Below are 26562 nucleotides of genomic sequence, written 5' to 3' on the forward strand. Positions count from 1 at the left end.
CCGTCACGCACTCACCGGAGTTCCCAATTTCGCACTGAACACTCCCTCAGGCCTCCACATGCTCACCCCTCACCCCTCACCCCCATAAAATAGTTTGCATGACTCTCATAGACCGGGGTAAATACTCTAGTAATTGTCCCTAATTCCGTATGCTATTTTATCCGCAAACTATTTCCGCGACTCAATTATCAATAAAACGTCAATTTTCTCGTTTTCCAAGAGATCGAGAAATATTTTATGGGGCTCGGAGACCCACCACCTTTTGCACTAACAATTACCGCTAGTTTTCGCCCCCATCAATGATTAAATACCCCAATTGACAGCGACAATGGCATTAGAATCGCGTGCACTTCCCTTCGGGAGAAATAGATATGATCATTACCTATTCGTTGAAGAGAATAGAAAATTAAGTGAATCAAACCCGCACTCGTTATTAAAAAACAAAATCCTCAGCGTTTTCACTGGCGCGTGGTGTGTGGCTCTTCGTCAGAGTGAAAATGAATAACATGCTGGATAGTTCGCACTACCGCCCTACGAGGTGGGCTCTGATAATGATGGGACAGTGGCCCTTCGAACCTCCAGGAAAAAATCGATTTTTCAAGTGTTTGACGATTTTTCTCATCATCAGCATGTGTTTACCAACGGTATCAGACCCATTTCTGATCTATTTCTGTCGTGAATTCATACGCGGGCTTTAATCGTATACCAGGTATTTAAGAACAATTAGTTACCGAGATTTTAATAACTCTTATCGTTTCAGATGACTAAGTTTGCGATGTCAGTGACGGACATAGACATTGTGATGGAGTGTATTCCAATACTGTGTGTATATGCTGCCGCGTTCATAAAGTTCTTCACTTGGGTGATTGATGACGATGTAATCGTGATCTAATCAACTGATTCATCGATAATTTTTCAAGATTATTTCAGATGAAGGGATTGCTACTCTCCATAGAGAGAGATTGGAAGAATTTAAAAGTTCCGGAGCACATCGAGTTATTAGCTGAATTTGCCGAACGCGGGAGAAAGATTAATAACTTTTATGCAAGTACTGAAATCATTGTGATATACGCAGATATATTTAAATTGTTGTCCTTGAAATTTCGAGGGTTATTTCAACGACGAGGGAATTCTCAGAGTAATAAACGTTACGATAGCACTTAAAATTGTCGATTCAAGTATTTAATTAAATTGGAAACATTATATTGCAAATTATATTATATAAGTTGAGGAATTCTAGTTGAATCTGAAATTCCCTTAAAGGTGAAATGACCCTTGGAATTGACTACTTCATAATTAGGTAATTAGGTAGGCAATTAATCCTCAATGAAATTCGTTTAACTCGCATTCCATCGTAATTAGCAGTAGAATACAAGACATCGTATTGAGGTGCCTCAAAATGTAAATGTTTCGTACTATTTTGCATTATTCTATGAACTGTTGATCGAATGTAGCATTGATTTTTGGATTACTCGGACTGTTCCTCGCAATGCCAGCAATTCCAATATTAATGGACGTATGGATACCTCTGAATCAGTCTCGTTCACGAATATTTCTGTATCAAACTGAATATTTCGTCGATCAAAATGAATACTACTTCCTAATTCTGATACACGCTTATATCACCATTCCTGTTGTTTTCGTCGCCATAGTTTATTTTGATAATTTGTTTTCAATATTTATCAATCACACGTGTGGCATGTGCAACGTCTTGAGGTAAGTGAACGTTAGAAGGGAATATTCCGGCAGAATGAACCTAATGTCACGTGTTCAATACTCATTGGAGAAATTTGAATAATCCAATATTTTAATCCAATACATTCCAATACTTCCAATACTTTAATTATTAATTACAACATCATTTTTCGCTGGCTTCACTCAGGTTCATTTTGTCTGGTTGAGCACTAAGAGAAATCTCGACGGTTCCTCAGACAATAACTATCAGTTTATGGTCTTCTGACTCTAGATTTGAGGGACGTTAATTTTCCGGCGTCGAAGTGTTGGGTCGCACCCTCAAATGATGCTAAATAAGACCCAAAGTCAGCATGTGCAAAAAAATTTCGGTCCACTTGTCGTATTTCTCTCAGTGAATTTTCGATATCTTTGATGTGTCATTTTCAAATGATCTAATCGCACCGTTATTTTGTTACTAGATTACATTTAGAATGTGTGCACATTGCGGGGTCTTTCAGTGATAATGCGACTTCGGAGAAACGAATACAAATATGCGCTGATATGCAAACTAATATTCTCCAGTGAGTGAAATAGAAGTAGAAAGTAGTAGAGGAGAGTAGGAGAAGAGAAACGATATGAGACATCTTTAATGACAGGTTTGTTCAACGGTTGGAATCAATTTACACAATACCATTTCTACTGCTGGTTGGGATGAACATGACAGTGATAACGTCGACTGGAATGATGGTAAGTCAGACAACTTCCACTGATCGAGGATTAAAACTGTTTGTGTCATTAGGCTTTGAAGATAAAATTGGACTGATTGATGTGAGATTTTACAGCAAAAAAAATTATTCTTTTTGTGATTAAAATTTTTTTTCGCTGGTATTCGTCGAGATTGAGTTGGACCTCGATGGGTCCCGGTCGATGGACAGCCTTTAATTTTCAAATTCACTTCAATATTCAGATAGTCATCAAAGGGGCTGAGATCAGTGAGCTCATTCGATTTGCCTCTTTCAACGTCGGAACCATATTCCATCTGTTCTGGAGCAGTTGGCAAGGACACGCTCTCATAGTGGAGAGTGAAGCTGTCTATTTATCAGTGTGAGTATATGTTACTCCAGCGAGTTACTCCACTGATCCCTGAATGATCAGGATGCAATCGATACTTATTTTATTGATAGTTACCAGAGCAAATGGTACACCCTCTCTCCGAAGCTGCAACGGATGCTCCTTCCGCTGATGATGAGGAGTGCGAAACCTTGTCAAATATCAGCTGGAAAATTCTATGTGATGTCGATGGAGAGTTTTGGGGCTGTAAGTCATCTATCAATCGCATCAGTGGTGGATACGTAAAACAATTGTTGCCAATTGAACCATCGCAAGATCTCCCTGGGGATCACAAAAATTTTTTCAAAATCTTTGCGAAGAGAAATATTCAGGAAAAATGACGAAACTCGCAGTTCGCTCGTCGATACGGATTCGAATGGAAAATTTGACGTGACAGGATCGTAATCTTTAGCAGATGATTTAAATAAAAATGACGAAAAAATACGGCATCATCAGGAAAAAATTCGCGAAAATAAACGTAAATTTGATTGAATATTTCTCTTTATGCTGAAGATCATTAGCAGATAAACTTTTTAACCCGGTTGATGGCGGTGATAATAATGAACTGTCTTCATTCAAAGGCCATGAGGATGACAATGTCCTTCTTCACGCTGTTGCTGTCAATGCGATAGACGTATCAACCGAACATCTCCAAGTTGTTGTCATGATGAAGAATACCGTACCTCCAGGCGTTATTTTTGTAAATTGATGATGACTTTAAACCTTTAGACGCTAATAAAATTTCTGTAATTCTCAAATGAACGATTTTTTTAATACAATGTAGCGAATTAAATCCCGCGTAAAAAATATGAAAAATATGTTTTTGGAATATTTAAAATTGAGGCCCTAGATCTTCGGTAAATAATTCGTCAGAATAAAAGCACCAGCACTTCCCCCTCACATAGACACGCGACGATGTCTCCCTGACGAATTCACAAACGTCCTGGCCAAACAAAAAATACAACAAATAGAATAGTAACTCCTTTTTCACCCCGTCTATTCCTCTATTCTAATATTCATCTAGTCAAAAGTGTTTGCACCACCTGTGATCATCTATTCAAATACACTTCATAGAGACGTCACGCATTTTAGACCCGTCTCCTAGGAAGTGCATCACCAAGAGAATGGGTAATGAAAAATGATCGATGAGAGAGAACGCCAGGGTGAAGTCGCCCAGGAATCGGCAGTTTTGGTTTGTAGACTTACCAGTGCCAATGGACCGCGTCGTAACGCCTTATCACCGTATCAATAGGACTTTCCTGATGATTATTGGCCTTTGGCCACTGCAGTCACCAAGATCTAGATATTGTTTTTATACGTTTACATTATTCATTACTCTTACTCATGGATATTTGCAGGTAATGGCCGCTGTATTTTGTTAATTGCATTTTATAATTTTTCTTCGCTCTTTTTTTAATAATAACGAAACCCCTGAAAATCCTGTCTCCACACCCGTCTTCAAATAGAATAAACAGATTAAAAAATCAGAATTGAAGACGGAAAATATCAGGAGATTATTATTATTAAATAATTACTGCGTTAATTTTTTTGACAGACTGCTGGTATGGTCGCTGCTGTAGTTGACATCGACGTCTTTTTGGAGGCCATCCCCACAGTTCTGGCCGACGTTGTCTGCTACTTCAAATATTTAAATTTTACCATTAATGCAGCAAAAGTTAGTGTAAACTGTTTTTCTTGTAGAACTGGCTGAGTAATTTTTTTTTATGAATTTTTTTGTTCGAAGAACTGTTCGACTTCAAGTGCCTAAAGCCTTTGAATCAATTAATATTGATTAATGTAATGATATAGCTATTAATATTGCTAGTAATTCCACGCAGTAAGAACTCTTTTAGACACTCGTTATGAGATACGCCATTTTCGCAGATGAAAAAACTTTTACTCATTATTGAAGAAGACTGGAACCGTTACACAGTAGGAAAAGAACTTGATATACTCAACGAATACGCGCAATTTGGGAGGAAGGTCACTGTTTACTATGCGGGTGAGTATTAGATGCAGATAGATTAATTGCAAGAGGCGGTCATAGGGAATAATTTTTATTTTGTGATCACCAGGTGCCTTGTACGGATCTCTTATACCTCTGATGATGACACCTCTGGTTCCCATCGTCCTGGACGTCGTAATGCCCATGAATGTGAGTTACCCGAAACACCTGATGTTCCAACAAATTGAATTTCTCATGGATTTTGAACCCTACTTATTTCCACTCATAATACATGGATACGTTGGAACAGCCGGTTACTTGACTATCATCATTGCCATCGATACCATGTTGATGGTGTACATTCAGCATGCTTGTGCACAATTCTCGATAATACGGTGAGATAATAATGTTAATGGATTGCAGTTGCGAAATATCTTTCGAATGTTTGTGATTTTTAGACGGTTTAATTTTTAGACTTTCCCCTGGAGAGAAAAATTCTTGAAAAATTACGTTTCCCCTCCGTCATCTGCCAATCAAAACTGGATTCAGCAATAATTACGGAATAGTTACACTTTTTCAGTGAAATTGCAGGAAAAGTCTAGAACTGTTCTGATCACTGTTCGGTAATTTTTACTGAATACTATTTTGACTGGTAGATTAGGGAAGAGCTACGTAATTTTAAAGATTTTTTCTCTCCCTGCGGGAACCAATTTTTTTTCATATATTTTCGAAACATCTTTTGACAGGTCTTACAAAAATAATTGAAAAACAAATTGATTCTGGAAGCATTTATACCGTGAAAATCTTTTGGGGGACCACAAGCTTTTTGGAATAATCTTTACAAATTTCCTCTAAAGATTTCTGAACGACATTCCAAAGAAATATTTTTCAACGCGAAATATTCATCTACGAATATCACTCCACTGGGCTCCATAGTTGAAGCAGAATATTCGTAGAAGAACTAGAAAAATTAGTCTCATCCTTTCAAGAAGAAGAAGAGTTAAAAAAAATCGCGCTTTCCCCGATGGAATTTCAATTTTTCCCTTTCCTGATCATCACATTTCGCCGTTCATGTGTCATCTCAACGGTATCAACACACGTCCTAACTTATCATCAATGATGTTGGTAATTTGTATAGATTAATGCTGGACCGATTGGCTAAAGTGGACGCTGATGAAGGTGATCATCACGCACCCGAGTTTGACGAAATAGATTATAAAAATATGGCGGCCTGCATCGAAAGGCACAACCATGCAATAGCGTGGGTATTGATAGATGAACGACCTATTAATTTCCTATTAATTTTGTAGTTCCACAGAGTGAGCAGTCCAATTGTTGGAACGACTGAGTATTGTACCTAGCAACGATGACCCGATCATTGCCCCTATGTCCATTCAACTTTCATAATTGGACTATTCACCCTGGTGGCGGAAACTAGGTCTTTCCGAACAGACTCCCATGTCCCACTTTAACTAAACTTCCCTTCTCCCATTATTTACATAATATATTACGATTACCTTTACCATTGCCAATAGAGAATTGTCATGTGTGACGCGTCTTGAATTTTTCATCAACCAGATTTTGCGACCTCATAGAAGAGGCTAATTACATGTCTTTCACCTTCATCGTCGGTATCAACATGCTGATGATGACTTCATCAGCTCTCGTGGTGAGTGATTTATTTATTGCGACGAGAAGAAAAAATTCTTCTGCCAAAAATATTTCAATATTCTCTGGGGAAAGATTTTTTTATCAGTCTCCAGAGGAGAATGTGAATTAATCTTACCTCGTCCTCATGATGGCATCTTATGTCTAGGCAGTTTTCAAGATGGACAACCCCGACGTCGCCGGAAAATTTGTGGCCTTCACCATAGGTGAAATGTTTCATCTGTTCTACAGCAATTGGCAGGGACAACTACTCCGGGAACACAGTGAATCTATATTCTCTAATGTGTTGGTATTCACCTGCAAGGGCAAGAATATTTTTTTAAATACCCCCTTGACGTAATTTGAAGATTTTGGAAAGATTCTACTGAGATAAGGGAAAGAGATCTTTCCTAATGTCCGTGACATACTGATAGACAATTCTGAAATCTTCGGGAAATTTCTATCCACAAATTATCCTGATACTAATTTTAGAAATGCTATAGCCGACGTATGAAAAATTTTTTTAGTTACTTCAATTGAAAGTTCTCTCAAATTTCTCATCCTTGTCATTAATCCAAATTTTAATTGTCTGTAGACTTCAATAAAATTATCGCTTTAGATGGGACGCGAGATGGAACTACACATCGGTCCGAACTCAACGTCTCATTATTCCTCTGCTGATGAGGAGCACAAAACCCTGTACAATAACAGCGGGAAAAATGTACACGATGTCGTTGAGAAGCTTCAGCGAGGTAATCACACCCGTCACTTCACCCACAACGGAAACAATGACTTGATAATTATTTTTTTTATTTTCAGGTTGTGAAGACGTCTTTTTCGTACTTGACAGTCTTCGCATCGATGCGAGTATGATAAACCTACCCCAGTGATATGCAACCATTATTATCCACCCCACGTATATCCCAAAAAAAAATAAAAGCAATAATGCGTTACATAAACCATTGATTGATCGTACGTTCATTTGAGTGACTGATATTTTTATATTGGAAATGCACTTAAATCGATTCATCACATTTATCATCCTCATTATGTAATTTTATCATTCACGAAAATACAAATAATTATTCACCAGAAATGTGGAAGTTTTCCTGTCATAAAAAAATCGAAAATAGTGACGTGATATTTCCGATTCCCTGTTATTTCTATTATTTTTAATATTTCCTTCGAACTTCACTCTCTCTCTCTCTCTCCTGCATCGTCGTTCTGCTCTCACTACGATAATTATCGCAGTTGCTGGTGCAACATATGCGCCACGAAAGTGGTCCCATTCTACGTGATATACGTTATATTTTATAATTTTTTTTTTGTAAAAGTTGTTTGTCGGAAATATGTTGTCGGTATCCTTGGAACCCCCTTGACAAAGGGCTCTCACTCTCTCCTACGTGCCAAAATAATTAATGTAAAACTCTCATTTTTCCCAAATTCGTATGTTTTGCAACTCACCTCCCACCGCGAATATGACACACAATGTTCGGGGTAAAATGTGTACGGAGAAATTGAAAAGTTAGCCCTGTAATTATGCATCCCCTCCGTACTTCACGGGAAACAAACACTGTCCAAGAGAATACCTAATTTCGTTTGAATTAATGAAGAAACGATAAGATGAGAAACGTTCGCCTGTGCAAACCCTCCCTCCCTTCTTCCGCCCCGCCGACATACAGCCGTAGTTTGTATCCCACCACACGATAATTAACATTGCACGATGGCAGAACCTCCCGATAGTTTCTTGAAACTTAATGGTATTTTTTTATCACTCATTGGCCTCTGGCCGTATCAACATAAATTTCAACAGTTATTATTCTTTACTCTGGCGACATTTTTCCTGGCTACGCAAGGAATATTGCAGGTAAATATTCCCAAACTTTATCTATTCATCATGAAGCACATTCAGGGAAAAATTCAATAACAAATTAATATTTTTAAAAATATTTCGCATCCGCGTAACGAGAGAGAATCGCTCAACGTTGGAAAATTGACCCGAGAATTGTAATCGGCTGTAAATTATGACATAATTTATACCGAATTTTTTTCTGCGTGTGGTTATAAAAAATATTTAATTAAATGTGACCGACAATTTTCAAGACTGGTGGCCTCGTAGCAGCTTGGTGCGATACTCCTATTTTCCTGGAATCTTTGGCACCAGTTTTGATATCAATTATGTGCGTCGTGAAGTTCATAAATTTCATTTATAATGGCCAGAAGGTTTGGATAAAATTAATTCTAATCTAATAACTAATAATATCCCCATATACGATAAAATAGGGTGTGAAGCTGCTGTCCCCCTCGGCCCCATCCGCCCCTCTTTCAAAATAAATTTGTTTGCACAGATGAAGGAGTTGATAGACATTCTGAGGAGGGACTGGTTAGAAATAAAGGACGAATTCGAAATCACACTCTTACGAAAATGGTCAGACGATAGTCAAACGAACATGCTCATGTACGCCGGTGAGATATTTCTAATATTAATAAAGTTTCATTCTTCAACAAGAGAAGTTGGGCCTTAGCTCCCTGATGAGCTTGCGGAAAGCAAACACTTCTCGCCCTTCGACACATTTTATGTCTTGAGGACTGCAAATCGTGATCCAAAAACCGTCGGCGGATTGTTAAAAAAGATTTAAATTATCTCCTCAACAGGAGCCGTCTATGGATCAATGGCCCCTTTCATGCTGGGTCCACTGGTCCCACCAATTCTGCGGCTCATTCCCAAGGGTTTAATCGGAATAAATCCCAACATGACCATGGCCAAGCCATTGATGTTCCACGTCGAGTACTTCATGGATGTCGATAAATATTATTATCCGCTCCTGGTACATTCGTATTTCGGTACGATGACCTACATCACTGTTGTTGTTGCTATCGATACAATGTTCATGACGTACGTTCAACGAGCCTGTGCTATATTCAACATTGTTGGGTACATTGGATTTTGTCACGATCACATAATCGATTCCAACGCCCCTAGTCATGATAAATGTTTTCATAATTGTCATCCAGGTACCGCTTGGAGAAGTTGGTGGACGACTACGATCTGAATGTCGATCTACATCCGATCCTGCAGAAGGATACGTCCTACAAACGCATGACCGAGTGCGTCATCAGACATTCAAAAGCCATTCAGTTTGTATTTTCAGTTGGTCTTCAACTGCGCACTAGACCCTAACAAGAATTTCCTACGGAGAGATGGTCTCGTCTCCGCCTCGACTTCCAAAATCGAAGATTTGAATCTCAGTAACCGTGGAAATGATATTTTATTCTGATATTTATGATGAATCTAAGGGGTTTCCTTACGTGTGAGGGACCTCTAGGAGGGACCACAATTTTCTCAATTTTTTCACACGTCCAAGTTCTTTCCTGATCATCCCCAGGTCTCGTGCGCAGCTCTGAACACATAGGCACCCTGAGAATAATCCTTCCATTACACTAATTACTTTTCAATGGTATCCAGATACGCACAAATGATTGAGTCGGCGAATTCCACATCTTTCTTACTGCAACTGGGGCTCAATATGGTCACTATTAGCTTCACCGGATTTCAAGTACATCGTATACAATAATTCACAGATATATAAGTCATTCTTTTACTCACGATGTCTATGATTCGCAGGCCGCTACCAAATTGAGTCGTCCTGATGAGGCTTTCAGGTATGCGTCATTCACCTGCGCCCAGACGTTTCATTTGTTCTTCGAAAGCTGGCCTGCTCAACGTCTGGTGGATGAAAGCACAAGAATTGCCGAATATGCGTCAGTTAATCTTACTATTACGATATTAATAATATCGCCGTTATTATTATTTTTTCCTCGTCAATGAGATCAATGAACGATCCTCCAGGACTCCGACTTCACCTCGAAGACCGCTTAGTAAGCTAAGCGATACGAAATCTCCTAATCTCTTCAGTAGTGCTCCCTCTAAACTCTATTTTGCTCCATCGTTATTATTTTTATTATGAAGTGATAATGATATTATTATTTATCGAATTATTGCAGAATCAAAACGTCGTGGTACAAAACATCACTCAGGTCTCGAAAACTTTTTCAACTGTTGATCATGAAGAGCCTGGAGCCATGTCAATTGACAGCGGGTGGTGTCTACATTCTCAATTTGCAAAACTTCAGCGCAGTAAGATTATCAATCATGAAATTAAATAAATAACATTTAATTGACGATCTTTTCACGTAGTGATTTGTCGTTCACAAGGTGGTGAAGACATCTATGTCATACTTTACAGTTCTCTGTTCAACGACTTGAATATTCTGGGAGACTTGGCGATGGACAAGAAAATGTGAAAAACTACAGAATAAATTGATTCAATTCGTTTTTTATCGGTTTATGAGTGAACAAAAATTTAATAAAGTTAAGAGGCACGAGAGATCAATCACGTGGATCAGATGTTCTTTGGTAGATGGTTCAACATTAAATAATTAAGATGGGGTGTGTTATCAGGTAAATGGAAATTTGCTGATGATGATCAAGTGATTTTTATAAGATGTAATTAATAAAAGTCGATTTCATCGATTCCCATTGCACTAGAATTTTTTGTATTGAGTAAACGTCGGGCAAATGGTGGGCCAGGGTCGTTCGATCCCTTAGGGTTGATGGAATAATGACGGGTTGGTATTGGTAGGCATTGGCTGCGAAATAATTATGACAATAATTAATTCTTAGTTATTGTATTCCTTTGAATTATGAATTTTTATTCTCACTTTCAATTATTTTTGCCCCTCTCATCTGTTCATAGTTTCACTAAGTATGTTGATGAGTTGGTGATTTTTTTTATCGCAGATATATTTATTATTAGTTGATGTGTATAAAGCATTAAAAATGAAGCCAGATAATTATCTAGACAAGCGATATCTTCATTCGAAGCTTTCAATTTTGGAGGAACATAAAAATTGCTCAATGAATTAATCATGAATCTTATCGCCTTGCGAGACGTTTGCAGAATAAAAAAATAACAGTCACTAAATATACAAAGAGCCATGCTTTTTTATCGTTTGAGAAAAAACGTTTTTTTTTTTCTTATAATAGACGCGATAAAACAATTAACGATACATTAACGATAATTCTTAATTGAATGAATATTAATAAACATCACCATTATATAAATAATATATTAATTGACTAATTTTGGTCTCTGGAGACGTTGAATTATTTTGGCTTGCAAAAAAAAAACAATCGTCCGATAGTTAGCGAATTTTATTTCATCCCCTTTTTATTCACTTTGTTGTTGGTTGAAAAATTTCTGGCCTCATCAGTTTCGCAGAGGATCGAGACTCTCCAGGGAAAAATCATCGGTTCCCATTGTCAATCCTCGGCTAAAGCCATCCTGAAATTAAAAAACAATCGTTTTATTTATTTTTAATTTTGGAAAAAATGATAATTTCCAAAAATGCTAGAGTCACAGTCTCATAGTCATGATTACCCTCCCCTACCCTACCTTCATTTCAAGTAACCTCTTGTCCAACAGTCCAATGGCATTCTCAAGATCCTGTTGACTCGTGCTAGACATCGAGAGATTTGAAAATTCTCCCATTTCGAAGGGATCATGAAAATCACTCGTTGAATTGGTAGTAGAGGCTGGGGGATTGAAAGGTACACTGCCAAACAAATCCTCCTTCACCCCATTTTGACGTCTCGAGTCTTTGGCCTTTGGTGGTGGTGCCACTAACGAAATAAAAAATTTCAAAATACTCTTAAAAAATCCCCAAAAAAATTCTGATGCTGTTTTCTTCATTAAAAACTCTCCCATTCATAATAAACACTAATAAATGTATAATTAATTCACACTCACAGAGCGGTGGAGACGTGGAGCTGCCATTGATCACTGGGAAAGTACTTTTGGACTCTCCATTTGTCAAGGAGCCGCTGTTCTGATGGCCAAAGCCATTCGTAGCTGTCTCGTAGGCACGAGGATTGAAGTCCTCCTCCTCGTTCTCCTCCTCCTCCAGTTCCTCCTCCAATTCATCCATCAGCAGTCCCTCCAACTTGGTACCGACAGCCGGCACTGTTGCTGGTTTATTTCCCATGAAATCATCATCATCGAAACTCCTCGGTGGCACTGGCGGTGGCTGTTGTCTTCCATTAGACGTATTACCATTAGTATCACTCTTTCCTAATTTAGCATTTCCATTCAATCGCGATCCATCATCTGGGGGAGAATCTTGTGAGGCCATTGGAACGTGTAGAATGTCCGGAAGATTGTGGTGAGCTAAGTAGGATTGTACATCTGCCTGTGATAACAATAATTTTATTTAACAACTATTTTGTTAATTAAAGTTGGAGGTGTTGATTTCATTCCCGACATAGAAGCGTTTGCAAATACTTGAAAAATTTGGAAAGTCATCTAATTATTCAAATAATTACACTTACTGAGCCCTTGATGGAACAAATATCCTGTAATCTCTGTCTGTAGGTATTGTTCTCATGCTCGAGACGACGAATTTTTTGTTGAAGAACCATACAACGTCTCTGTGTCTCCAAATCCTTTCCCGATGTCTCCAGAAATCTTCTGTAGGCCAGACCAAAGGCTTGACCAATGGTTAACGTTATTTCCTCAGCCAATTTATCACTCACGAATACAAAGCACGTGTGACGCTCGGCGTCCTCTTCTTTAGCGATGAAACTGAAGAATCGTTTCTCCCCTTTGTCATCCGCACAGTAGGAAATACGGTGTAAGGGATATTGATGCATAATTCGCTTTGGAGTAGTTTTTGTTTTGGGCTCCTGAATGGCGACTCCATCGATGCTGATAGTGAGCTCAACTTTTGGTATTTTACTTCCCTCGCTCTTTCTCAATTGTTGATTAAATTTGAGTTTGCAGATGGCCTCCTTGACTACTTCAATCCCCTTGGGTTGGTCGACCTCAGTACTTCCCAAATACTGGAGACGGAAAGAAAAAAAATATAAGTCTGTAGATAATGAGCACGACAAAAAACAGAGAAATGAAAGGAAACCGTGCGTCAAGGTGACGTACCACTTCTATATTACAGTATACTGAGGTCACAATGTTCTCAGACATTATTATTACTTCATTTTGTTTCTTTTTTGGCTTCGTTTCTTCAATCTTTTTTCCCTCACTTTGGCGATGATAAATTATAAAAATGTGTTGCCTGAGAATTAGAACGAATCAAAAAAATATTTGAGTTTAAGGAGTTCCCAGTTCTTTACTATTTTTTTAAAAAGGAAAAACTCTGGAATTCGTTTGCAGGGATTGCAATAGTATAATTGTATAATTTATAAACAAAATTCTCTTCTTGTACCTTCTACTTAATTATTCACGGAAAAGAGTCTTTCACATGTTAATAATCTCTTCAGAAAACTACAAGCGGAAAAAAGAAAATTGCCACATTCCAAAGTCAAATATTCCACAGGTAGATTTCATAGTAATCGTTAATTTACGTCGGATATTGCGTAATGAACAATGCACAGTCGGAACCATAATTAAGCAAATGCGAATTAATAATGATGAAAAATATTTAAAAACTGGCGTCATGGGATGGTAATTCCGTACAACTTCATTTACGACGAAAAAAAATCATTAAAATTACTGCCTGCATTGATCACCTGGAGTGAGTAATGAAAAATACTATCAGACCCACCCGAATAAGAATAATAATATCAAATTTTTCTGTGCAAATTTCGTCAAAAAAATTGAATTAAAAAATTCATAATCACAAGAGCAATTATACCTTGACTAGGTACGCTATGTGTCCCTTTTGGAGCGCATCTGGTGGATGAATCCAGTTTTTATTTGTTCCTACAAAGAAAGAGTTACAAACCAATTAATCAACAAATTCATCGTATTTATCAGTAAAAAAATTAAATAATTTCTCAAAGATTATATTACCTGATCCATTCTTGCTCGGTTGATTCTTATTATTCGTTGAATTCTGCGCCCATTTGAGTAAAGCAGAATTCCTCATATTGATTGAAAATTTGTATAAATCAATCTGCAACGGAGAATGAAAACAAAAATGATATAAATCTAAAAATAAAACGAAAACAGAAGTGAGAACGTTTGGGTGTTTGTCATATATAACCGACGGGGTTATTTTCTTATTTAATAATAGAATAATTGTTATTCGACCTAATGGGATGTTTAGGTGAGTGAATCGTCTCCTTTGTAAAGTGTCTTTGAAGTGATCCAATACTGGGTCAATTCGATAAAGGACAAGCCGAGCCATTCACGCCAGCATCTGACGAATTAAATCACTCGTTTATCATGTTCATTTTAAAGCCGACAATTTGTCGGATTAAATCTCGCACTCGGTCGTACTCTGAGCTTTTATTGACCTGTTATTTTTTCGATTTGATTTGATTTTCTCATTCAATACTTTTAATTTAAAATTATTTTAATATTTAAAAAAACTATAATACATTATAATACAGATGAAGGGGACAATCGATATTTGTGTATCACAATAGCATTTTTTTTTCGGTCATTCAATCGATGAATGATTTCGATCAGTCACGGAATTTTTATTTCCCAGAATTCTTTTTTTCTCAGCCCACAACAAAAAAACGCTATTCGCTTCACAAACCATCGAAATACGTTACGACTCGAGATACACGAGGAATCGAAAGGTGCAGTAACCTTTTAATCGTGTTATTTTTCTCTCACTGCATGTGTCTGTGGGGTTTATCATTATGTGGGTTATATTACACGTGGCAGGGCCCAGCGATGCTGCCTAAGATGAAGTACTGTATATATAACTGAATATGCATCTGGAATTAATTAATTTTCAGTGAATGTCCAAAAAAATTGTTCTCAATATTTTAAAATACAAGTCATTTAATTTCGATCACATAATGGTACGATAACCCGGTTTCAATACAGCGAAAGTTTATCATGAACTCGTATCCCTCATATTGTCGCACAGTCCAGTCGAATCGCTTATGATTCATGAAATGATTATACGACCTTAAGCATCGCATTCTAATGAGTCATTTAGAATCATTACGCGTTGACAGTTCTCAAATAGGCGACAATTTGCATGGATAAAGCCATTATATGTTGACATATCCAAACTCGATCCTTTAATTTTGGCGGGAAATTGTAGAGTATCGAAATATCGATATTGCATGGATGAAATATCGATATTCTCGACTACGTTTTGCCCGAAAAAAATTTTAAAAATCGTCTTCATTGATGAAAATATCCACAAAACATCAAATCTCACGAAGAAAAAAGTTGCTTCCAACACCTGAACCTTTTGGAATGAAAAATTATCAGTAGTAATACCCCAAGACCTTCAAAATTATCGGATATTTCCCGAGAGTTTCGTTGCGTAGCAACGAGAGGGATAAGGTTCGCAGGTTAAAAAACCCGAGCGCGAAGCGCGAGGGTTTTTCTGCGAATCTTATCCCGATCGGTGCTACGCAGGGAAACTGGAGGGAAATATCCGATTAATTTTGAAGGTCGAGGGGTATTTGGCTGGATTATTTTTTTCATTCCAATTTCAAACAATTAAATGTGTGGCATTTCACGTCATATAGTATGGTTTTTCACTCGTAGTTGTGGCTTCTCCAGCGTATATTTTCTGTCTGCACAAAATGCAGAGAATTGTTTCCAAATTGTGGCTTTTGTCTTCACTGTATCATTGGGAACATTATTTTTAATTTTTTGATCAATAATCTCCAAGGATTCTCCTCCAAATCTGCTCATGTCGAGGTAAAGTCTTTGAACTTGATTTTTTGTAATGACAGTTTTGGGGTTTGAAACGCGTACAAATTGTTTATCGGATATTTTCATTGCTTAGCAACAAACAGGGAAATATCCGAAAAATATCCGAAGTAAAACTCTCTTACTTGTACCACGTGACGGGAAATGCCACCATTTGATTGGTTGAAATTGGGATGAAAAAAATAATCATTAAAAAACCCGTAAAGGTTCCAGGTTCAGTTTAAAAAATTATATCTCAGCTCCGTAAAATTACCTACAATTAAATTTCGCGTTGGAATGATGATAAAAAAAATCAATTTTCTCTTGAATATCTTGTTCTAAAAATCGCACATCGTCATTTCATCGATTACTGTCGCCTCTGGGTTTATTCCTAATTTACATTTTTTTTGTTGCAATCTCCAGCTCTGTCCAATCATAAAAATCAACCACCTATTATCGTTTGTATTCAATACCCAACGAATAGAAAAGAATTGCATAACGCGCTCAAGGTAACGCCTCCTCTTAGCCTTCAGCATCAATGCACTGCTATAGCGAGCTACATATTGCAGTAATGACCATCAGTGAAAAGACCAGATATAGAATTTCTACTTCAACTTCTTGTGTGAAAAAAAATTATTAACTTATGAGTGAGAAATTCCACTGGTCTGAATTTTCAGGTGCAGATCGAATATGTTATCATTTATCTTCCCGCAATGGCTGTCAGCCGAAGCTGATTTTCCTCTAAGGTCGCTGCTGCAGTCTGACTTCTACTGAATAAACTACTTTTTTCATCTGTTTAATGTTCTTTTTCCCCTTTTATCATCAGCTATACAACTGTAAACCAGTTTCCGTTCGACTGGACGAGTCTGTAACGTTATGTGCCTGCACCTTGCGGATTATCAGACTAGTACATTAGCACTAAACACGCGGAGTTTATAAAAATGTACTGTTTAAATTTAAAACTGAAATCGTGAATTTTTTGCTTCTATTTTTTATTGTGTTTGACGTGTCATTGCGAGTGACAATGATTTTCTCTCCCTCTACAAGTTATCAACTCTGGTAAGAGACGAAGTAGGAGGTGATGGCCAACAGTGGGCTAAGTTTCGGCGGAGTGTCGGGCTACCCTCGGCTGACTGTCGGCGATGCCTCGCGTGCAGTTCCGCATGCCCTGGATATCACTAAAAGAACCGAAACTTGACGAATCTCTGCAGAACGTCAGTCTTCCCGTAATTGAACATTTTCAGAATTTTCAGACACAACTCGAGCCTCTCTAAAATTGCCCTATTATTCAAGATAGAAAGAAGGGAAAGGTCGATTTTTCCTCCGGATGCGGTCGATTAGAAAATGGCTGACGGCTCGATTGCTAGACCGTACACTTTCTCCACTTACTTCGTCTATTCTCGTCCTCAAAAATAGACACCAGTGCATGTCAAAAGTGAGAACAATTTTCACCATTTTTCCCCCTCCAGAGGAGTTAATTTTATCTTCCCTTTTTGAGTCAGTTAAATTGCAAAATTTTCGAGGGAATGGGGGCGAAGATTGCGAGGATAATTTCAAGGGTAAAGACGGGATTCCACAGACTGATGGAATAACTCGAGCAGCGAGAAAGACACAATTGCGTGTGGGGCTTTTGGTTAACAGTCTAGTTGAATGTATTACAGACGAATAAAAAGCATTAAGCACCGCTATGAAGACACTTTGTACCGGGATAGAGGAGACGAGCTCGAACCGGCTCGTACGAGCGTTCAATCAAGCGCATCATGGAAAAATGTTTTTTTTTTTCTCGGTGGATTTTTCCGAGGTAAAAAATTCAATCCGACTTTTTACACTGGGAAATAGGTGAGTTTTTGTGTGAAAGTAAGTGAGTGAGTGTCTCCTCGTTATTTTAGTCAGTTCAAAAATTAGAAAACAATTGAAACACAATTTTTTATTCTACCGCGACCCACGAGTTATTTGTTATATTTATGTGCTTGGGATATCGCGTGTATTCATCAGGATTAATCTCCAGTATAAATTTACTGAACTCCTGCACTCATATCGATTTAAAAAATCTCGACAAACAAAGAAAAACAGTAACTCACGGGGGGTACAATTTAAAGACACCTGGAGGCACTCGCAATTAATCCCCAACAGCAAAAAACCCCGGGACTTATCACAGTAGCAACAATTTCAAGTTTGATACAACCCTGGACTTTCCGCTGTCCCGAGTGAGACTGCGAAAGTATCGAATCCAATCGTGGAGAGAGGGTTTCATATCTAGAATCTCTTCATGTATTTTTTTTTCTTTACTGTCCCTCAATAAATTTCCCAATCGTCATTGAGATGGTGGAAATTTTCCCACCGATCGATTATCATCGAAAATGGAAAATTCGTTTAGCCGCGGATTACGCGTGGAAAGGCGGAAATTTGATGACGACGAAAGAGGGAAGGAAGAGAGGAGGGAGGACAGATGGTGGTACCAGTCGCGGACGAGATCACCGCCCGTACATTCTCCCTTCCTCCAACGCCGCCACTACACCAACACAACCGACATCATCACCACTCCTATAATTATTGTTTCTGCTAAATCGCCTGTATCAGTTGAATTTAATGAAAATAAATAGCGAGGAAAATTTTCACGTTTTTTCTCCGCGCCCCAACGTCTTTTGATGAAAAATGTATAGGCAGATAAATATCCAATGTAAATCACCAAAAAAAACGTTAACAATGGGAAATTTGATGAAAGTATGAGTCTGAGCTGAAATTGCCCGAATCGTTGTGAGGAATAACTCACGAGCTTCATTAAAATTGGTGGACGTTCAAAAATTTTTTCCTGGAGCCACAATAAATTAGAACTTTTCTGGTAAACTTCACTTCTTCGGAAAAAATTTCGCGACCTTTTGGCGCCTTGTCTGGTGATGAATCTGAGAATTCACCGAACGTTGCAGATTTCTTCTCTTGAATTCCTATGAAAATCCTCGGAAAATGATTTCTTATGTGAGGAGTTGCGTCATTTTTACTGAATATTTTCCGCTGTATATAAAATGCGTATTATTTTTCTAGAAGACAGTCATTTCCAGACATTATACAATCATTTGAGTACTTAAACTTTGCATATTTAAGTAATGACATGGTTTGTTTATATTTTATACGAAATTTATGTAGAAACTTCTGGAATTATTACAGAGGACCGTAAATATTAGTAAATTATTCAAGGTTTGTGAGCATAAATTTGACTCTCAATATTAAAAGACTTGGGAATATTTTAAAAATTAGAAAAAATGATACTTTTCATGGAGGGTTAAAGAAGCCATTGAATAATTAATTAAAATTATTTCGTGCGCGTGAGATGCTCGACGAAAATAATAAAACATTGAAAAGGACGGCTGAAAAGAAGAGACAAGGAGGGCCAATAGACAAAGCGGGATCAGAGGATGGTCGTGTCAGTAGATAAAGCGTATTCAGCCTTGAATTAGAAAAAAATGGCCGCGGAAGCCCTTCATTATTATTCTATAGCCGATAAATACGTTTTCCACAAACCGATGCATTTTCAATTTTTTTTTATTTTCTATTCTAGTTTAACGATGAAATAAAGCGAAGAATGACATTGTTCCGAGGATCAGAAAAAGAAGATAATTTTATTTCTGTTTCGAGTAGAAGTTTTTGATTTTTTTACATTTCCCAATTTTTACAGCAACAACCGATTAAAATTTTTTTTTTCAAAATTTTCGTCTGGATGGCCTTAATCGAGATCAATCAAAGAGCTCGTTAACCACATTTTTGTGATAACAAATGGAAATTTGATTGAAAAATGATATTAATAATTTCCATGTTAACACCACCCACGACGAGAAATATGTAAAAATAATGATAAAACCAAGATTATTTTCCTAGTACTTTTGATTGAATTGTCTTCTCCACGTGATCTTCCGTGATTTCATTTGGACCGTGAATTTTGCCGGAAAGAAATCTAAATATCCTCCCAAGTCTATTGTCCAAACTACAGAAGCATTCATCCTTTCTCACTTAGTTTACATTTTCGTATAGTTGCTCCGTACCGTTACACGGTTTATTTCCTGGATGAATTACCTGGACGTGGAGCGAAAGCAGGGAAAGTACCCGCACTATCTCACTGTGTACATACGCCTTGTACATTTACACAAAGACAATGGAAAAAACAGTGTTCCGATTGTTAAGAGTTTATGAACGATAATCGAACAAAAAACCCAAATAAATCGTAAAATAACGCCCACTAATGTGTTGGTGATAAGCTACAGTCGAGCTATCAGCATCACTCGTTTGTTGATTAATTCAGGCTCGAAAAATTAATATTTCGCTTCTGCTAATTGAGTGAGCAGAAATTACACTAGCTCATCTCGCTACACAAACGGAAATTTTATAATCGTAATCGTAATTTTTCACAGCGATAGGAAAAGGGAAGAGACGTAGATTTAATGGAATATTTCACTCAACGTCTCAATTTTTTTTCTCTCTCAAATTGAAACTTGCAGAGTTCAATTGCACTTCATATCATCGGAAAATCACGGAAGCGACTGATAGATGTACAATTATAATGTATAATTAGTCTTTTCAAGGTCGCGTGTGTTGAATTCGCGTGGAGATGAGATGAATTGATAGGTGATTTGCTATCCCACTTGACATTGACAAACAAATTTTCCGACTCGTGATTATCATCATTATTTTTATTATTATAAGTGGGTAATTAATCTACGGGCAACAGCTACATAATGGCATTCATATCAAATTCATGTGGAATGTTTATAATTACTATTGATTTGTCTATGAATTGTTCTACAAAAAAGATAAAATTCTTGTTCGGACCTTCTGTAGAGACAAGGAAGGGCTACAAAAAAATTCATGAGGGCACTAATACTAATACTATCTTTCTTGACTGCCCATATATTCATAGAAAACCGGTCAAAAGACAAAATCGACGCCGGGTTTACCGCTTCGCTTCTGACTCACCTACGTAAACATAAATTAAATTTGTATTATTTCTTTGTAAAGCAAAGGGCGCCGATAGGTTAATATATCCTAAAAAATACAATAAAGAGACGAGAAAAAAAAACATTCAACGTCAGACAATTGACTTGTTTCCTCTTCCTTTTTTACGACAGGTGCACAGCGAGATAACCGACCGGAGGACATTATCCCTCGAGTCACGAATTAACTAATTTCCAAAGGGCTTCTTAGTCCCCCCAACTCCAAGATTTACCAGAGCTACTGTGAGAACAGTACTGTCTCATCGTAAAGAAAACGAGACGATAAAACCTCAAAATAATGGCCGAATTCAATGAAGTGCATACAGCAAAACATAAACAATATTTCAAAACGATTTTTCGTAATCCCAAAACACGTATTCCACAAAGGATGAAAGCATTGAACGAATTATGAAATATTCACGACTGATTGAATTCCATGGCTTTATTTACTTGAGCTGAAATTTCGAAATAGAAAGTCCCATTGGCATTATGAACTAGCTCTCTTATCCTACACCCATTGTCTCTCGCCTCAATTTCACATAACACTAACTTGATTGAAAGTTAAAAACTCACCTGAAATTCCCAATGACTGGCGTCGATTCTCCACTTTTGTCCACTATTTATCAATCTCTTGGAATGCACAATTATTCAAGCACTGATTATCAACGGTTCGACAATGGTTCGCAGCCAATTAGTGATTTGAATCAACGAAGGTACGAGTGCTACTTTAATTTTGTTTGGAGACAGACGAGCAGGACGAGGGTATTTTCTCCTGGTTGAAGCGACTCCGAATTGTGGATTGAGTTGAGTCCCGAGTCTCGAGTCTTCACTTCTGCTCCGTTGGGGCCCGGACTTGGTGGGGGCTGGTACGAGAGGAGAGGCAAATCTTGTACACATACATACATATATACCATATACCTGTGTGTTTCGATAAACCAATGCACGGAATTGACAGAAAGGGGAAGGGGTCACCAAAAAAAAATGTCTACACCGAAATAAATTTAATCATAGAACATAACCTCATGTATTCATTTTATCTGATGATCCAATCAATTCCCTTGACTGAATTCAAGTTTTATTTGGTATGAAAAGGCATCATTACTTGTCGTATGTAGGGCCAAGCGCACCTCAGGGACATAAAAAAAAATCCAACATGGCCACCTGATAATGGCAGGAGCACTAGTGTACATAGACAGGTGGCTGCCAAGACACTTGCCTAAAATAATAATTAGGTTAATTTTGTCGTGTTAATTGATAATTTTAGTGCATTTGGGGGGGGGGGGCAAAATGAGTGGACGTGAGTGCAGTGATGATGGCAATGATGGAGATCGCGTCGATGATGCAGTGGATCCACGAGTGCAGGTTAAGATTCATTGACAAGGCTCTTTTTATTGTTTTTTGGCACTTCAGCAGAGAGAAAACTTTACTGTATTGATTTGTAGCATGTATAGAGTATTACGAAGATGAGGATGGGCATGACAACCCTATAGACACTGTCACTGGATGGTGTTTCATTTTTATTTCTTTCTAGATTGAACTTGAAAGGCTGAACACTGCAACTGACGATATAAATAAACTTGAAGTTGATTTGGACGTGAGTATGCCCTTGAAAAAGTTCATACTTTGCTGAATGTGAACTTGTTTTGAGTATTAAAAAATCATGTTTTGTGTCAATGTCCAGGATGCCAGGGCGACTTTCCGAAAATTACTATGTGAATCGCGAATAACAATCAACACAATGGCAAAAAAACTCGGTTCATGCATCGAAAAGTCTCAGCCTTATTATGACAGTCGTTTCAAAGCCAAAGAAGTGAGTTCATCCAGTGCTGAACAGTTATGGATTTGTTGTTGATACGTTCATAACTGATTTTTCGTTGTTGATTGATTGAAGGCACTCAGAGATGCTCAAAAAGCAGCAGTCAGGTTTGAGAGGGCCAATGGCCAACATGCAGCTGCTAAAGAAATGGTCTACCTGGCTGAGGAGGGCCTCAGGATGGAGGGGAGGTCCTTTGATCATGCTTGGCAGGTACTACAAACTCGTATTGTTTTTGACAGAAAAACGAAGTTGTTGGAAATGAAGGAACCACAGCCAATTGTTTTTCTCTCGTTCTAGGAAATGTTGAATCATGCCACAGAGAGAGTCAATGAGTCTGAGCATGAGAGAGCTCTGTCTGAGGCTGAACACAGACACATGACTGCACTGTACCACAATGCAGAGCACAACGTTCAACGATTGCAATCAGAGCTCAAACGATCGATAGCTAAATCCAGGTGAATTCGGATACCATACGCACTGTTTTTTTTATTCTGCTAAATCATTTACTGAACTGTCAACTAAGAAATGACTGTCGAATCAATCACATAGTTTATTTATTTTGAATGATTTCCTATGTGATGAAAAGAAAATTTTATTTGAAAACAATCTGCTTGATTGGAATGAATTATTATTCTATGAGATTTTAATTGATTCACTGCAGTAGTTTTTTTTTAAAGAGACTTTAATTTTTTTTGCTCCCAGTAGCAATAGCAACTGAACAAAATGTTGACATTCAGCATTTTATCTCTGCACTTTTGCATGGAATGCTTCCAATAATCACCCAGAAATGTCCTGGGTATTCGAAATTATATTTCGACATTTTATTTTCTCTGTGGATTTTATTTGATTTGAACTGTTGAGTTATGTAGAGAAAAATAATATTTTTTGCATCATCTCCTAGTGAGAAAAATTGTGTATTTTTTATTATTTATAATATATTCATTGGCAGTATGGATGCACGTCGCAGCTTGCTTCTGATAAACAGTATCGCCTACAGGCACACCCTGTTATTATTGTAAGTAGTGATAGAAATTCTCTCAATTTTTCACCTCTTCTTCAGCAAGAATTTTCCTTTTCATTATTTCTAATAGTTTACTTCATTATTGAACAAAAAATTCCAATCGATTGAAATCCTCGTACTTTATTATTATTTCTATTCTCCTTTGAGGACAGGCCTTTTTACGAAATGAAAGCTCAGTTCAACCAAGTGGTGGAGAAGCAAAAGACTCGAGTTACCGAGCTTGAACGTTCAGTTACTGAAGCCAAGATGACCTACGCTGAAGCACTGCGAAATTTAGAGAAAATAAGTGACGAAATTCATCGTGTAAGTCTCCATAATTCCTCGTGAAATTCAATGAATGCGTGAATGAAATATTTCCGACTACAAAATTGATTGTTAATTCTTTACCATTCATAGACAAGACAGTACGATGGAACTAGTGAAAAACCAAATGCTGAAAAGAATAATCCAACGACATCGTCTTCAGACTCCAGTGTGACAGGCTCGCCCGACAGTACTGACTACACAAGCGACGAATATCTTCAACTCCCTGAAAAAATGAGTCCTACGAATAGCTGTCCAATTCCAAAAAAAGTCGAGCGCGAGCCCTCCCCGGAGTACCTAGGCCTCACAACTATCAACATGTCCTCCACGGAGCCCCGAAAATACATAAAACGTGAAAATCGTCCGAGAATCTCAGGCTGCTGTACATCGACCTCTTCTCCCTCAACGCAAAGTTTTCAGCAAAAAATTGAGGTTATGTCCGAACGAAAAATCGATGAGGCCAAGGGGGAGGAGTGTCACAGGGGGCAGAACGGTGATGAGTGGACAGAGATTAGTTTGAATAACTCGCCGGATGAGATTTACTACAATAACGATGTTTACTCCGACGAGGAGGATCAACAGATACCGTACAAACCGTTGCCAAGTGAATTGAGCCCAGACTCTGGGACTGCTTCCATTATCTCCGGACCTCGTCAGTCTAATAGTGCACGAAACAGGAGACTCGTTAATCAGCAGTCATTGCCTGTAGATTGGAGTGGTGATGGTGATGGAACTGAGGGGAGAAATAGTGGGACTGAAGCGATGGAGAAAAATATATCTGGAAGGAATCGTGGAAAATTGGATAGTAGTTTGGCCAACTGGATATCAAGGAGCTCAGCCGCCAACAGTGGAGCGAGCTGTGGAAGTTCTTCGAATTCAAGTAGAAGACAATCTCTAGATGTACTGTGGAGTGTTGGTCCGGGGGAGAGGGTTAAGGAGTTGTTGAATCATGGAATGATGATACTTAACATATCTAGTCTGACTGAGCGACGTTCTAGTGAGCCTAGGCTGGTGGAGAAGGTTGAGAGGCTCCAGAAAGATGATAAAGGGGAGTTCAAGGGAAAGAAAGTACCTTCGCCGTTGGAAAAAACTATGACCTATCTCAATGCTGATGAGGAGACGTCTGACAGTGAAAGCTTAGCCAGGTGAGGAATTGATTTGTCTTGGGGAGCATTCATTGAGATGTATATTAATCTCAAGGCACTAACAGATCGAACGAAATAAATTTTTTTGCAGTGTTGAAATGCTGTCCGAGGATCAGATATCATCGTTGATGATGGAGACTGACATTAACCAGGTATGTGAGGAGGTGCTCGGTACGCCTTTGGTAGAGGTCTGTCCACTGCTCCAAGAATTGCAGCGAGAACACTGAACCATGTCGGAAAAGCCTTGAGTGGTTATGGTTTTGTTTCCAATAGTTTAAGGGAATTACGGAATTTATTAATTAGCCAACAATTATTCAATATTAAAAATTAATCTAAATTTACGAGAAGAATGTAGAGATTAGCACTGAAACGCATTTATTGAATAATCACTAACGATAATGATTCTTTGATTTTCATTATCATTGAGTGGTAAATTAGTTGATTACGTAGAGTCATTTGTTATTAATTCCATTGAAAAATGCGAAGTTTATCGTCAATAATCAAAATGAGTAGCTGTACACTTGTCATTATTATCATTCGTACAATTTCGTGGTTAATGTTTAATTGGTAATGGGGTTGTTTTGAGAAATCTAATTTATTTATTTGTTTGAAATAATGATTCGTGAGGTTTTTATATTTTTTATGTTTATTTATTGTATTTTTATGTCTAATTGTCAAGTTTAGACGATCGATTTGAATTATTGGGGCCGAGGTAACAAAAATGGCCCATGTCCAATTAAAATTAGTTTAATTAAAAAAAGTGGACGGAAAAAATGCGACAAATTTTCTTCTTTATAACCAAAAGAAACACTGGAAAACATTGATTCCACGATTAAGGAACGTGGGCGAGCTAGTCAGAAGGGTCAAGGGGTTATCTTCTCCTATTTCAATCTAACCTCCATTGTGCCTCGGTCCTTATGGTGTCAAAAGGGATTTATGCGTCGAATTTTATCGAATATTGAGAATAGAATGAAGAATTTCTTGTGAACTTGTACTTCATTGCGCTAGTTTGACATAATAAGTAAAATCAATTGTATAATATTGTAAATGTGGCTGTAAAATTACTTGTAAATACTGCGAAAGAGTAACAATAAAAAATATTCATCAAGATGAGAATAAGTCTAAATTATTTTGTTCCGGAACATTCGTCTGGAACAAAGAGGATAGACCAAAGTAGAGGCTCAGTCAAAGAGGATAGACCAAAGTAGAGGCTCAGTTCTGGGGGTTTGACTGACGCCA

The 26562-nt window shown here is 37.7% G+C and overlaps 4 protein-coding genes across 11 annotated transcripts; 3 read left to right on the forward strand and 1 right to left on the reverse strand.

The window, feature by feature from the left end:
* The first annotated feature begins 497 nt into the window (after positions 1-497).
* LOC135166545 (odorant receptor 13a-like) lies at positions 498-3603 on the forward strand. Of its 4 annotated transcripts, none has more exons than XM_064128869.1 (9): positions 498-644; positions 761-877; positions 931-1048; positions 1455-1716; positions 2154-2255; positions 2331-2421; positions 2642-2778; positions 2859-2991; positions 3366-3603. In XM_064128869.1, exons 1-9 carry the CDS (start codon positions 498-500, stop codon positions 3414-3416), a joined length of 1158 nt encoding a protein of 385 aa, XP_063984939.1. In that variant the 3' UTR covers positions 3417-3603. The 4 variants fall into 4 exon arrangements, with proteins under 4 accessions (XP_063984939.1, XP_063984942.1, XP_063984941.1 ...); XM_064128872.1 differs by having other exon boundaries at positions 1497-1716; XM_064128871.1 differs by having other exon boundaries at positions 761-862.
* Positions 3604-3935: 332 nt separating this feature from the next.
* On the forward strand, positions 3936-11570 carry LOC135166774 (uncharacterized). Its single transcript, XM_064129333.1, has 18 exons — positions 3936-4142; positions 4340-4459; positions 4669-4786; positions 4860-5124; positions 5868-5990; positions 6308-6398; positions 6546-6682; positions 6996-7128; positions 7196-7243; positions 8097-8243; positions 8480-8599; positions 8725-8842; positions 9032-9311; positions 9392-9514; positions 9843-9933; positions 10002-10138; positions 10382-10514; positions 10593-11570. The coding sequence occupies exons 1-18, from the start codon at positions 3999-4001 to the stop codon at positions 10641-10643; spliced, it is 2379 nt and encodes a 792-aa protein (XP_063985403.1). The 5' UTR covers positions 3936-3998; the 3' UTR covers positions 10644-11570.
* On the reverse strand, positions 11050-21858 carry LOC135166541 (PTB domain-containing engulfment adapter protein 1-like). 3 transcript variants are annotated; one of them, XM_064128864.1, is made up of 7 exons: positions 21612-21858; positions 14242-14344; positions 14084-14151; positions 12765-13274; positions 12187-12625; positions 11833-12059; positions 11050-11721 (listed from the first exon to the last, which is right to left on the reverse strand). In XM_064128864.1, exons 2-7 carry the CDS (start codon positions 14315-14317, stop codon positions 11647-11649), a joined length of 1395 nt encoding a protein of 464 aa, XP_063984934.1. In that variant the 5' UTR covers positions 14318-14344; positions 21612-21858; the 3' UTR covers positions 11050-11646. The 3 variants fall into 3 exon arrangements, with proteins under 3 accessions (XP_063984934.1, XP_063984933.1, XP_063984935.1); XM_064128863.1 differs by lacking the exon at positions 21612-21858 and adding an exon at positions 20125-20205; XM_064128865.1 differs by lacking the exon at positions 21612-21858 and adding an exon at positions 18138-18288.
* A 347-nt stretch (positions 21859-22205) lies between these two features.
* Positions 22206-26433, forward strand: LOC135166540 (uncharacterized). Of its 3 annotated transcripts, none has more exons than XM_064128860.1 (9): positions 22206-22400; positions 22570-22632; positions 22720-22848; positions 22930-23064; positions 23152-23309; positions 23804-23869; positions 24028-24178; positions 24272-25323; positions 25415-26433. In XM_064128860.1, exons 1-9 carry the CDS (start codon positions 22326-22328, stop codon positions 25548-25550), a joined length of 1965 nt encoding a protein of 654 aa, XP_063984930.1. In that variant the 5' UTR covers positions 22206-22325; the 3' UTR covers positions 25551-26433. The 3 variants fall into 3 exon arrangements, with proteins under 3 accessions (XP_063984930.1, XP_063984931.1, XP_063984932.1); XM_064128862.1 differs by having other exon boundaries at positions 22314-22400; positions 22481-22632; XM_064128861.1 differs by lacking the exon at positions 23804-23869.
* Positions 26434-26562: the final 129 nt, after the last annotated feature.

Source organism: Diachasmimorpha longicaudata, chromosome 10 (assembly GCF_034640455.1).
Source record: "Diachasmimorpha longicaudata isolate KC_UGA_2023 chromosome 10, iyDiaLong2, whole genome shotgun sequence".
Taxonomy (NCBI): domain Eukaryota; kingdom Metazoa; phylum Arthropoda; class Insecta; order Hymenoptera; family Braconidae; genus Diachasmimorpha; species Diachasmimorpha longicaudata.

Excerpts from the sequence above, each read along its gene's own strand:
- LOC135166545 (XM_064128869.1), top strand. The coding sequence starts at position 498 with ATGAATAACATGCTGGATAGTTCGCACTACCGCCCTACGAGGTGGGCT. Across the intron at positions 1,717-2,153 it reads GGCATGTGCAACGTCTTGAG|ATTACATTTAGAATGTGTGC; the intron begins GTAAGTGAACGT and ends TTTTGTTACTAG. Across the intron at positions 2,992-3,365 it reads CGATGGAGAGTTTTGGGGCT|GCCATGAGGATGACAATGTC; the intron begins GTAAGTCATCTA and ends CTTCATTCAAAG.
- LOC135166774 (XM_064129333.1), top strand. The coding sequence starts at position 3,999 with ATGGACCGCGTCGTAACGCCTTATCACCGTATCAATAGGACTTTCCTG. Across the intron at positions 5,125-5,867 it reads GCACAATTCTCGATAATACG|ATTAATGCTGGACCGATTGG; the intron begins GTGAGATAATAA and ends TAATTTGTATAG. Across the intron at positions 5,991-6,307 it reads AGGCACAACCATGCAATAGC|ATTTTGCGACCTCATAGAAG; the intron begins GTGGGTATTGAT and ends TTCATCAACCAG.
- LOC135166541 (XM_064128863.1), bottom strand. The coding sequence starts at position 20,190 with ATGTACAAGGCGTATGTACACAGTGAGATAGTGCGGGTACTTTCCCTG. Across the intron at positions 13,275-14,083 it reads ACATAGCGTACCTAGTCAAG|TATTTGGGAAGTACTGAGGT; the intron begins GTATAATTGCTC and ends TTCCGTCTCCAG. Across the intron at positions 12,060-12,186 it reads CTCCACGTCTCCACCGCTCT|TGGCACCACCACCAAAGGCC; the intron begins GTGAGTGTGAAT and ends TTATTTCGTTAG.
- LOC135166540 (XM_064128860.1), top strand. The coding sequence starts at position 22,326 with ATGAGTGGACGTGAGTGCAGTGATGATGGCAATGATGGAGATCGCGTC. Across the intron at positions 22,849-22,929 it reads GTCGTTTCAAAGCCAAAGAA|GCACTCAGAGATGCTCAAAA; the intron begins GTGAGTTCATCC and ends GATTGATTGAAG. Across the intron at positions 23,310-23,803 it reads CGATCGATAGCTAAATCCAG|TATGGATGCACGTCGCAGCT; the intron begins GTGAATTCGGAT and ends ATTCATTGGCAG.